This window comes from Trachurus trachurus (assembly GCF_905171665.1).
Source record: "Trachurus trachurus genome assembly, chromosome: 16".
Classification (NCBI taxonomy): domain Eukaryota; kingdom Metazoa; phylum Chordata; class Actinopteri; order Carangiformes; family Carangidae; genus Trachurus; species Trachurus trachurus.
In genome coordinates, this window is record NC_139902.1 from 27,752,761 (window position 1) to 27,764,906 (window position 12,146).

The following is a 12,146-nucleotide window of genomic DNA, read 5'->3' on the forward strand; positions in this document are numbered from 1 at the left end:
TCTATCTGTCTGTTTCTTTCTGTCTTTCTCTGTCTATCTGTCTCTTTCTTTCTATCTATCTGTCTGTTTCTTTCTGTCTTTCTCTTTCTTTCTCTCTTTCTGTCTGCCTCTTTCTTTCTATCTCTCTGTCTCTGTCTTTCTTTCTGTCTGTCTCTGTCTATCAATTCAATTCAATTCAATTCAATTAGCTTTATTGGCATGAACAGAAACCCGTTGTTGCCAAAGCACTGCACAAACCACTCAAACATACTATCTGTCTCTTTCTATATATCTGTCTCTTTCTTTCTATCTATCTGTCTGCCTCTGTCTTTTTCTGTCTGTCTCTTTCTTTCTTTCTTTCTTTCTTTCTTTCTTTCTTTCTGCCTCTGTCTTTTTCTGTCTGTCTCTGTCTCTTTCTTTCTGTCTGTCTCTTTCTTTCTTTCTGTCTGTCTCTTTCTTTCTTTCTTTCTTTCTTTCTTTCTTTCTGCCTCTGTCTTTTTCTGTCTGTCTCTGTCTCTTTCTTTCTGTCTGTCTCTTTCTTTCTTTCTGTCTGTCTCTTTCTTTCTTTCTTTCTTTCTTTCTGTCTGTCTCTATCTGTCTATTTCTTTCTGTCTGTCTCTTTCTCTCTTTCTATCTGTCTTTCTGTCTCTTTCTCTGTCTGTCTTTCTATCTGTCCCTTTCTTTCTGTCTGTCTCTGTCTTTCTGTATCTGTCTCTTTCTTTTTCTGTCTTTCTTTCTTTCTCTCTGTCTCTTTCTTTCTGTCTGTCTCTTTCTTATTATCTTTTTGTCTGTCTCTTTCTTTCTTTCTGTCTGCCTCTTTCTTTTTTTCTGTCCTGTCTTTCTGTTTCTCTCTGTCTCGTTCTTTCTGTCTGTCTCTTTCTTACTATATTTCTATCTGTCCCTTTCTTTCTGTCTGTCTCTTTCTTTCTTTCTTTCTTTCTTTCTGTCTATCTATCTCTGTCTCTTTCTTGCTTGCTGCTTTCAGTATTCACACGCATTTCCTCCTTGAAATGCTTTCTTTTTCTAGTTTCATATGCCTTTCCTTTTGTCTCTTTTTTAATATGTTCGAAATAAAGAATAATCAAATCAAAACAAATCAAACCATGGAATCGAGTGAGGACAAAAAACAAAACAAAAACAAGCTTCTTCTTTTTTTTTTTTTGTCTTTTCATCTTTATTTATGAAACTCTGCAATTTTTCTCTCCAGAAACAAACACTGCATTATAAGACATTATACTGTGTTGTAAATCAGACAGGAACCCATTCACCAGTTCACCCAGTTCATACACACACACACACACCGAACGAAGAGACAACATGGACGTCCAACCGTCCTCCTCCTCCCCCTCTCCTTTGACTCTGAAGTCAGTCGGTAAATACATCATCAGAACACACACTCACACACACCCACACATTCACACACAATCGCTTCTTTCAACATTAAACCCATTTTATGGCAAATCACATGACCCCAGTTCACAGCATCCAGGACTGATGTGTATGTGTGTATGTGTGTGTGTTCAGTGTGATTGTCCTTTAACTCTGCCCGCTGGTTCAGACTTTAATATGGATCAAATATAAATGAAATGAATATTTATCAGTCAGCTGTAGTGTGTGTGTGTGTGTGTGTGTGTGTGTGTGTGTGTGTGTGTGTGTGTGTGTGTGTGTTGAGGCGGCTCCTGTTTGCACCAAAAACCACTGTGAGAGGAACAGGATGGAGTGATAAAACACCGCTGTCACAGAGTTTAACGTCAGGTCAGTACAAAGAAACATCACAACAAAGCTCTGGTTTCAGTTTCTGTTCGACTCGCTGGTTCTGACCCGCAGTCGCCAAGGAAACCAGTGAAACACCTCGAAGAGATCAGCTTCATTCACACAGACTCAGTGTCTCTATCTTCTTTTTTTTAAATCTACATTTAATACATTTTTTCTTTTATCTCTGTTGTTTCTGAACCGTGACGTGCAGCTTAAAAAAAAAAAAAAGTTACGACTGATCCAGATTCTTTCTAAACCAGAACAAAACAAATCACATTACGTTTCACTGGTAAAAGCAAGAAAAAAAAAAGAGAAAAAGGCACAAGCGGGGGAAAAACAGATGGCGATTTAACTTCAAAACACTGAGTCTGCTGAACATCGCTGACGGTGCTGCAGGTTCAGGAGCCAGAACACGGAGCTACGTGTGTCTGAACAGGAAGGAGGAAAACTCTGAGCACTGAGCTACGGATTCAAAATGACGATCGTAGAGTTTTGTCGTGACGGAGCTGCAAAGTGTTTAAAAAACTCTGGGGTTGTGACAGCACAGTAAAGTATAGTAGCGAGTCTGTTCTCTGACAGGTTTGGTGCAACACAGCAGGACCGGAGCAGGAGCAGAGAGGAGGGAGGTGGAGGTGGAGGTGGAGGTGTCGGGGGAGTGAAGCCTGGAGTTTGGGATGATTTTTTTTGGCAGCTTGGGGGTCAGAGAAGCTGCCGAGAGCTTCAGTCGTTGATCAGAGCGAGGATCATGCTGCAGGAACAAAACAGAAAGAGAGAGGTGCTTGTCAGTCCAAACAACAATGGTCTCCATGTCAGATTAAAACGATCACAGTGGAATAAATTCTTGCCAAGTATGACCCCGACCAATCATCGATCATGACCCTGTGTGAGTTCATAGGACATCGGGGAGGCGTCACAACAAACTGTCAATCATGGATACTGCAGCGGTGTGTGTTCAGTTCAGGAGGTACATTAACGTATGTGTTCACATCAAAACCATTATCTCACATTGTGCACATGAAGCACATGTTCACCGTAAACACCAGCTGGGTTTCCATTACGCAAAATAAAAGCGATATTTTTGAAATTTCAAAAAAGTACAATTGCCATTTGCAGGTGTTTCCTTTGAAAGTTGTTTTGCGAATGAGCCGTGACTCTCGTAAAGTCTAGTTAAGTCCTTATGTGTGGCAGCGGCCATGTATAAGGGATTTCTGGGAGAGGGTTGTGAATGAGGATTTCACAAACTACGAATACAAAATTTCAGGTTGACCCGGGATACATTCAATGAGCTGTGTGAAAAACAAGTGTTTCCATTACACTTTTGTATCGATACGTCTGAAAAATCCCCTCACGAGAGCAAAGAAATGTTTTAACAATATTTGAGAGGTTTTTTGAAAATGTCGGTGTTTCCAGTTTTTTATTACGATATTTAGGTTTTGCGCATTTCTAGGGGAAATGGAAACGCACCTAATGTGTCATAGCGCTCCATTATCCTATTGGTCAACGCCAAGGTTCACCTCGAAGAAGATGTCAGACCAGGCGAAGAAATTCAAAAAATTCTAACATGCTAAACTTCCGTCACGGCGTCGTACAGCGTCCTAGACACTCATAATCGGGCCCAACGTTGAAATCGTGTGAAAATCAGTCTGAAATCGTGGGTCTGATCCTGCCTTTAGTGTGTTAAAACAGTAAAACACAGTTTCCCACCTGTACAGGTAAATGAAGAAGCAGAGCAGGTGGTAGCCCAGTTTGATCATGGCTTCCTTCATGTGCGACTTGAGCTGCCCTCGGTTGTGGATCTCAGTCGGGTCGAACACGCCCATGTTCCCCATCGGGACCTTCACGTGCCTGCGGGGACAAGAGGAGGGTGAAACCGACCAGGCGTGGACCACAGGTGAGTGATGAGGAGGAGGAGGAGGATGACATGATCAAGCAGCTTAAACTATGTAGCTTTTTTTAAGACTAGAGTTTGAGGTGTAAACCTGTTCACTTTATAGTGAACAGGAAGCTGATTTTTATTTAAAAAATAGGATGTTTTGAAAAGCAGGCTACATCTCCTCCCCTACCTTTAATAGTGTTTAATCAAAGGGATGGTTCAACATTTTGGCAAATTGACCCAGCATTGCCATAATCCCTATAGTCATACTAGTAGGTTCGTTACCTTTAGTTGTCGGTGCAAGCTATTTTTAGAACGGTGGAGCAGAGCCGTGAGCTGCTCAGAGCTACGCTACGGAGGCTCATGGGATTTCTTGGTTTCCCTCATCAAACTCATCAAATACACAATCCAACAACTCCACAACGCTCTGGTGGACAAGTTGTGACCTGCACATTCACCACGCTGTGAGATAATAACAGAACGTTACCAGACAGAGTTGTTTTAGAGGGAAATGCAGAGACTGCTTGCTGAAAAACTGCCCCCAACAGGAACGTGCATCAGCGGTTTTGCATGAATTTACCTCTAAAAGAACTATTATGGCAATGGGCCCTTTAAATTTCTGGTTAAAGCCCAGAATTAAAGCAGAAGTAAGTGATATATTTGTGTTAATATAAGTCTTAAATAGTTATATCTTCCGACAGCAATCACTTACATAGAGTGTTTGGACTGAAACACGGGTCTCTCAGTCCCTCTGCTCTGCTCTGAGCCGAGGAGAAAACTTTTCTCGTATCCTACAATTTTTATCCAATGAGGAGAGAGAACGGCATGCAGGGCTGTGTGTGCAGCCAAGGGATGCGCCTGAATGTGGTGACGTAGGGACGAGGACCAATAGATCCATGACGAGGGCGGGGGCTGCTAACTTCATCGGCTGACAAGACGTTATGGTGCGTTCAGGGCAGCCCGTAACTCGTGTTTTTCCGACCTGTGAAGTCGTACCAGTTCAATCTGGTACGAGTTCACGGGTCAGAAGTTACGAGTGGCCGTTATAGTGACTTTCACAGGTAAAACAGGTCGGAAAAACACGAGTGGGTTGCCTGGAACGCTACAAAGTCGTAAGTTGTGACTTGAAGCTGTAATTTACGGTTTCAAAAGCCTGCCTGGAACGCAGCATTAGCCAAAACGACCGGATCACTTACTTCTGCTTTAAGTACCGGTATGTCAAATGATATTTTAGCTGCTTTTTGTGTCATATCGGTCACCAATCCCTGGATCGTACTCAAAACAGTCCCATATAGTATTGAGCTGTGGCGTTTTCTTCTCAGAAAAGAAAACCAGGAAGCAGAAGCAGCACAGACGTTGGACGCACCTGTAAATGTTCCAGGCTGCTACAGGCAGGTTGAGCAGGAAGATGAACCAGTGCATGGAGACCAGCATCAGCATGGTGGAGAGACACTGGCCCACCATCTCTGGGATCACCCACTGAAACAACACAGCAGCAAGAAAACACACACCAGACTCATCAACACACACTGATATTGACAATCAATCATTATAATACATTTTAAAAAAACTAAGAAGGAGGCGCCAGGATCAATGACTCACTTTGTTGAGCTTGGAGCAGCAGGCCCGAGCATTGATGTAGTCGCACTCCAGGTCAGAGAGAGTGATGATCTGAGAGCCCAGTCAAGTAGATAAACACACATACAATGCACAAATAATGCCTGAAAAGTCTCTGCTTCATCAAACTGAACTATACTCTGTACATACTAGGGGTGTAACAACTTATCAATTCAATGAACAAGGAGTCAATAGCATCGATCCATAATAAAAACAATGATTGCATATCAATATCATCGTTTATAAGGCGCACCTTTATTTTTAAGTCTCCCTGGACATTTTAAGCAATGAGTATCTGCTGTAGGTTCATATTTAATTTCCCAAAACATGTCTAGCTGATCAAAGAGAGATCAATTAGTTTAGACTCTGCATGAATTTTAATGCTATAAATAGTTTATTATGTCTGGTTGAGCTCAAACATAAAAATAAATGATATTTTATTTTGCTTTCTGTGGTGTTGATATGAATGGAAGTGATTGTGTTGACGATATCGTTTCATATCGATCACTGATCCCTGAACTGAATGAATCAAATGAAACTCCTATCATAACAGACTTTTGCCTTATTGAATCGATATCGATATACTTGAGATTTACAGCAGGTGTAAAGTTTGACTTCTAAACTCGGTAAACGCGTGTAGTTTCAGGCCCCGGAAGTGCAAGTAAAGTGTGTAAAGTGACAGCGCTCGTCGTGTTGTGATCGAGGTCATCGGTTGTTGTGAAGCCGGTGCATATTCCCATTTGTCCAGGTCATAGTATTTCAAAAAGGAGGTTAAATTAAATCGAAAGCAACTGGACTTAGTTATTTGTCTAGTAGGAAGACGTTTCACCTCTCATCCAAGAGGCTTCATCAGTTCATGTACGCATCTATCTGACCCGACCAGGCTGGGAAAAATTAAGTTGTGAAACAGCAGCAACACACCGACCGACTGACCGACACCTCCGAGAGCTCAGACCGCGGGGACCGACCGGACCGACCGACCGCATCTCCTCACTCCCGGGTGTCGGTGCCGTGTTTTCTGGTAGTTTGTGACCACACCTCACCCCGCGGCGCAGACTGTAGAGACCGGGGGCTCAGCTCCGACAGCGACAGCGACAACACCGCGGCGGGTAACGGGTAACTCAGCTAGCCCGCCCCGGCCGCCGTAGCTCGGAAACAAACGCACATAAACAAACGGATCAAACGACCCCGCTTCCCCCTCCTCCCCAGCCTTGAAGAAACACTGAAACACCCAACAGCCGAAAGGATACGAAGTAAACCGAGAGGAAAATCAGTGCACAGCAGTCCACCAGCGACAGAATGAACACTGCCGCCTCCATCTTTCTTCTTCCGCCACTGCTCCGCTGCCACTTCCGGCCCCGGGCTGTGACCGTCCTGTCGGGGAGCGGGGAGCCACCGAGCGGCCGCGGCGGCGCCTCGACTCAGCGCCCCCTGGTGGCCGGAGAATACGGTGGCCCTGAAGTGCAAAACACAACGGCAAAAGAGAAAACACAACGGCAAAAGAGAAAACACAACACAAAAAGAGAAAACACAACACAAAAAGAGAAAACACAACGGCAAAAGAGAAAACACAACACAAAAAGAGAAAACACAACACAAAAAGAGAAAACACAACGGCAAATCAGAAAACACAACACAAAAAGAGAAAACACAACGGCAAAAGAGGAAACACAACACAAAAAGAGAAAACACAACGGCAAAAGAGAAAACACAACACAAAAAGAGAAAACACAACGGCAAATCAGAAAACACAACACAAAAAGAGAAAACACAACAGCAAAAGAGAAAACACAACACAAAAAGAGAAAACACAACGGCAAAAGAGAAAACACAACGGCAAAAGAGAAAACACAACGGCAAAAGAGAAAACACAACACAAAAAGAGAAAACACAACGGCAAAAGAGAAAACACAACACAAAAAGAGAAAACACAACGGCAAATCAGAAATCACAACAAAAAAACAGAAAACACAACGACAAATTACTAAAAAACGGCAAATCAGAAAACAGTGTATTTATGCATGTGGGGTGTCTGAGTACTATCTAAGTGTATGTTTAATACATAAAAAAAAAAAAATTATAATTTTTTTCTAAATTTTTTTGTTGTTGTATCATATATATGTGTCTGACATTTATAATAAACCAAACGGCTTGAGAATCGGTTGAATATTCGGTGAGTTATGGCGATTTTAATGGTTGATAGACCTCTGCCTCTGTTGACTAGTGCAGTAAGTAGACACGGCTTCCCCCTGACCAAGATGGCGGCCGCGTTGACGTATTCCACTCAAGGGTACCTACCTTTTCCGGTTTGGTTAATGTTGTTTTGTTTTCTCTTTCTGTGTTGTGTTTTCTCTTTTGCTTTTGTGTTTTCTGATTTGCCGTTGTGTTTTCTCTTTTTGTTTTGTGTTTTCTCTTTTGCCGTTGTGTTTTCTCTTTTTGTGTTGTGTTTTCTCTTTTGCCGTTGTTGTCTGATTTGCCGTTGTGTTTTGCACTTCAGGGCCACCACAGGGGAGGAGGAACAGCCACGGCGCAGCGGCAACCACCAGCATATACAGTACAGGCCAAAAGTTTGGACACACTCAATGCATTTCCTTTATTTTCATGACTATTTACATTGTAGATTCTCACTGAAATTCCACTAATGAACCCTGACAAGGCACACCTGTGAAGTGAAAACCATTTCAGGTCAGGTTCACCTCTTGAAGCTCATCAAGAGAATGCCAAGAGGGTGCAAAGCAGTAATCAGAGCAAAGGGTGGCTACTTTGAAGAAACTAGAATTGGTGGGGGCAGCAGAGATAGAGGAGGAGGAGGAAGAAGGAGAGGAAGAAGAAAAGAAGAAAGAGAAGACAAAGAAGAAAAGACATGTTTTCAGTTATTTCACACTTTTTTGTTAATTCCACATGTGTTCATTCATAGTTTTGGTGCCTTCAGTGAGTGAGAAGGTGTGTCCAAACTTTTGCCCTGTACTGTAAATACTGTATGTAGATATTTCTGCCTGAAGAGTCGCACATCAAGACTCCAGAACAGTTTTTTATTCTTGTGCCATTAAAGAACTAAATAGCAGCCTAAAGCAGGGGTTCTCAACTAGTCTCGCTCTGGGACCCACATTTTCCCATGGTCATTAAAGCAGATATCAGTGGAATGTTTTTGTTAATATAAGTCCTAAATAGTCCTATTTTCCGTCAGCAATCACTTACATGAAGTATTTCAGCCTAAACACGAGTCTCTCCGTCACTCTGCTCTGCTGTAACCCGAGGAGAAAATTTTCCTTGTGGGATACAAGTGTTATCCAATGAGGAGAGAGAACGGCATGAAGGGCTGTGTGTGCAGCCAAGGGATGCGCGTGAATGTGGTGACGTAGCACGAGGACCAATTGATGCCTGACAAGGGCGGGGGCTGCTAACTCATGGTGCGTTCAAAGAAACTCGTACTTTGTGTTTTTCCTTCCTGTGAAGTCATACCAGTTCGATCTGGTACGAGTTCACGGGTCGGAAGTTACGAGTGGCCGTTATAGGGAACTTTCACAGACAACAGGATGGTAAAAACACGAGCTACGGGTTACCTGGAACGCTACCAAGTCGTAGTTGTGACTTGAAGCTGTAACTTACGGTTTCAAAAGCCTGCCTTGAACGCAGCATTAGCCGAAACGGCCGTGAAGCTGATATCTGCTTTAAGTCGCGACCCACTTTTAAAGAATTCAAATTTCAAACCAAGATTTTTTTTTTTTCAAAGCCTTTAAAAACAAATTTTCCTCTTTATTGAGCAAAGTGCATTTCAGAGCACATGAATGAAACTGAGGACCATGACAACTGCATGTACGGAAGTGAATAAAAAAATATCAAACTGCACAAAATGGAGACCAACAAAACGATATATTTGACTTCTAATGCATCTCTGCATTCAGAGCATATTCACAAAAGTTAATAAATATCAAATTGCACAAAATAAAGACCCACAAAACAAAACAAGATTCACTGCATTCAGGCCACATTAATAAGAAACTGATATCTTTGCATTCAGAGCAAATAATAAGAAACTGAGGAGGACCATTGCAACTGCATGTGTTCATGTTATTTTTCAAAATAAAAGACATGTCCAACATCAGATGTGCATTAAATATTATTTACTTTTTTGACCAGCTGTCCGCGACCCATCCAGAACGGGTCCGCGATCCACTTTTGGGTCCCGACCCACCAGTTGAGAACCACTGGCCTAAAGAACAGATAGGCAACAATGGGTTGTGCAATCCCCAGCGGGCAATATGCAATATCTTTTTTTTTTTGTGGACTATATTTCATGATGTTTTTATAGGTTTTATGTTTCGTATTTATTCTGTCTTGTGTGTGTTGTGTGGTATCACAGCGGGGAAGCAACGTGAATTTCGTTGAATTCTTTTTTCAATGACAATAAAGGCAATCTAATCTAATCTAATCTAATATTTCCCCCCCAACAGAGATGGACAGAGTACTCGACCCCAGTACTTAAGTAAGAGTACAAATACTACTGGTCAAAATTTACTCTGTTACAAGTAAAAGTAGCTCAGTCGACATGTTACTCGAGTAAGAGTAAAAAAGTACTTGCTTTTAAAGGTACTTTAAGTAAAAGTAAGAGTAAGAGTACATTTCTTATTTTTCACATCAATGAATTACTATAATTTAAGGACCTTTTAACTCTTGTTTCTGAGAATTAACTCTTTGAAACCACCTGCACTGATGTGCTGCTTTTAGGGGTTAGGGTTTCCTTCTTTGACAAACACAGCTTGTGTTCAATAGTATTTTAAGGGCAGACCTGAAAGTAACGAGTACTTTTCAGCCTTCCTAGAAATTAACTTGAGTAAAAGTAAAAAATATTTGTCTTGGGAATGTATTAAAGTAAGAGTAATAAGTACCAAAGAAATCTAATACTCAAGTAAAGTACAAATCCTCTGGATATGTACTTAAGTACAGTAAATTCACTCCGTTATTGTCCACCACTGCCCCCCAAAAAGTAAGATCTGAAAAAAGGTAATAATTTTGGACGAATACCATATAGGCTACAACCTTGCAAATGGAGAAATAAATCTCCCTCAGTAGTGTGGTTTAAAAATGAGTTAAACATATTGTTTTTACTTTTATGTTTTATTGTCATAAGATTGTGTATCTTAATTTTGCCTTTTTTTGTTTTGTTTTACTGGTTTTTAGTTTGGCCTTGTAAAAAATTTAAAACTCAATAAAAGTTGAATCATTAAAAAAACTGAGTTGAACAAATAGTTTAGTTCCTTAAGATTATTGGCGAATGAACATGAGAAAATCAATATAATTGTGGAAACTGCAACGCAATGAAGAGTCTCAATAAGATTAAGTGCCTTGATTTGTTTTTGTTTTTTTTCTTGTTAGGAACATATAGTGCACATGCATTGTAGATTTTATTTATGATAATTGATGCCTTGTGGAAATAAAAATGCAATATGTTCCCATCAAGAGCCTATTTAAGTATTTGAAATTTAAGATAAAGTTTGTTTTTAAGAAAAGAAGTCAAATTTAGTCATCTATAATAAAGTGATGAAGTGGGAGTGACTAGATCCTAATTAATACATTTAGTGTGAGTTACAGTGTTTGATTTAAGCAGGAATCTACATTAAGATAAGATAAGATATTCTTAATTTGTGGTATTGCAGCAGCAAATAGAATAAAAAATAAAAAAGCTATAAATAAAAGGGGCAAAGACAAATAGAAAACAAAATAAGTTAAAATATAAATAAAAAAATAGTGTATATTCTGGCATTTCATCACAATGTTATATTGATTCAACTGACAACGATTTGACGTTTGTCTATAGCCCAAAAGTCTGATGTCAAGGTAATTCAATTCAAGGATCAGTGATCGATATGAGGCAATGTCATCTCTTCCATTCCTCACAAAAAGCAACTAAAATATAATTTCACATTTTTATTTCTGAGTTCAACCAGACATTTAAATGAACAACAACAATGAATTCTTAAAAATAAAATCAGCCTTCTGTTCACTATGAAATGCCAAATTGAGCTTTATTGAGCCTTACAGTTTTCACCCTCTACAAAATAAAACTGAAAGAACATAAAATTCCAGTTTGTCTACATTAAAGTAGGATTTTAGTAGAAATTTCAAGATACTCACCTCTCAGATGTGTAGGGGAATTTCAAAATAAAAATGCTTCTTACAAACGATTATATGTAGGCTATTAATGTCTGATCGATGTTTTGATGTGGTTTCAATGCTATTGACCTGTTGATCATTGAATTGACAATGTATTTCCACACCACAACAGCTATTAACTTCCTTGTGAATACAAATACCAAGTAACTTAGGGTGTGTTGATGTTCAACAGTGAGTGACAGTTTGTTTAGACTACGAGTTTGCTTTACATTACATGGAAAGCAAAAATGCCCTAAGGTTATTTTCTTTGCTGGACTTATTTACTATTGTGGACTGAGACCCTCACGTTCTCTTTTTTTCTTTTTGTTCTTGATCAAGATAGCTGATTCAGCACTGTGCATTTATCTATTACCAATGTGCCTTTAATATTTGTATTTTGAAGATACTTCAAAAAACAAAAAAAAACCTATTCCCCCCCCAAAAAGTAAGATCTGAAAAAAGGTAATAATTTGGGGCGAATACCATATACGACCTTGCAAATTGAGAAATAAATCTCCCTCAGTAGTGTGGTTTAAAAATGAGTTAAACATATTGTTTTTACTTTTATGTTTTATTGTCATAAGATTGTGTATCTTAATTTTGCCTTTTTTGTGATTTTGTTTGTTTTATTGGTTTTAAGTTTGGTCTTCAATAAAAGTTGAATCATAAACAAATACAAATACTTCCTTTAGTTCACATTTTTATTTCTGAGCTCAATCAGTTTGAAAAAAACAATGTTTTCTTAAAAATAAAATCACTTAGGTTACAG

The 12,146-nt window shown here is 39.9% G+C and overlaps 1 protein-coding gene across 1 annotated transcript; it reads right to left on the reverse strand.

Moving 5' to 3' along the window:
• Nucleotides 1-2,214: 2,214 nt before the first annotated feature.
• Nucleotides 2,215-6,561, reverse strand: cnih4 (cornichon family member 4). The gene is made up of 5 exons (XM_083989964.1): nt 6,475-6,561; nt 5,210-5,278; nt 4,974-5,086; nt 3,439-3,579; nt 2,215-2,482 (listed from the first exon to the last, which is right to left on the reverse strand). Exons 1-5 carry the CDS (start codon nt 6,541-6,543, stop codon nt 2,455-2,457), a joined length of 420 nt encoding a protein of 139 aa, XP_083846090.1. The 5' UTR covers nt 6,544-6,561; the 3' UTR covers nt 2,215-2,454.
• Between the last annotated feature and the right edge of the window lie 5,585 nt (nt 6,562-12,146).

Bases quoted from the DNA above. Each gene is read 5' to 3' on its own strand.
- cnih4 (XM_083989964.1), bottom strand. From the start codon at position 6,543: ATGGAGGCGGCAGTGTTCATTCTGTCGCTGGTGGACTGCTGTGCACTG. The intron at 5,279-6,474 runs GTATCCTTTCGG...CTGGGCTCTCAG, and splicing joins TTTTCCTCTCGGTTTACTTC to ATCATCACTCTCTCTGACCT. The intron at 5,087-5,209 runs GTGAGTCATTGA...GTGTTGTTTCAG, and splicing joins GCTGCTCCAAGCTCAACAAA to TGGGTGATCCCAGAGATGGT.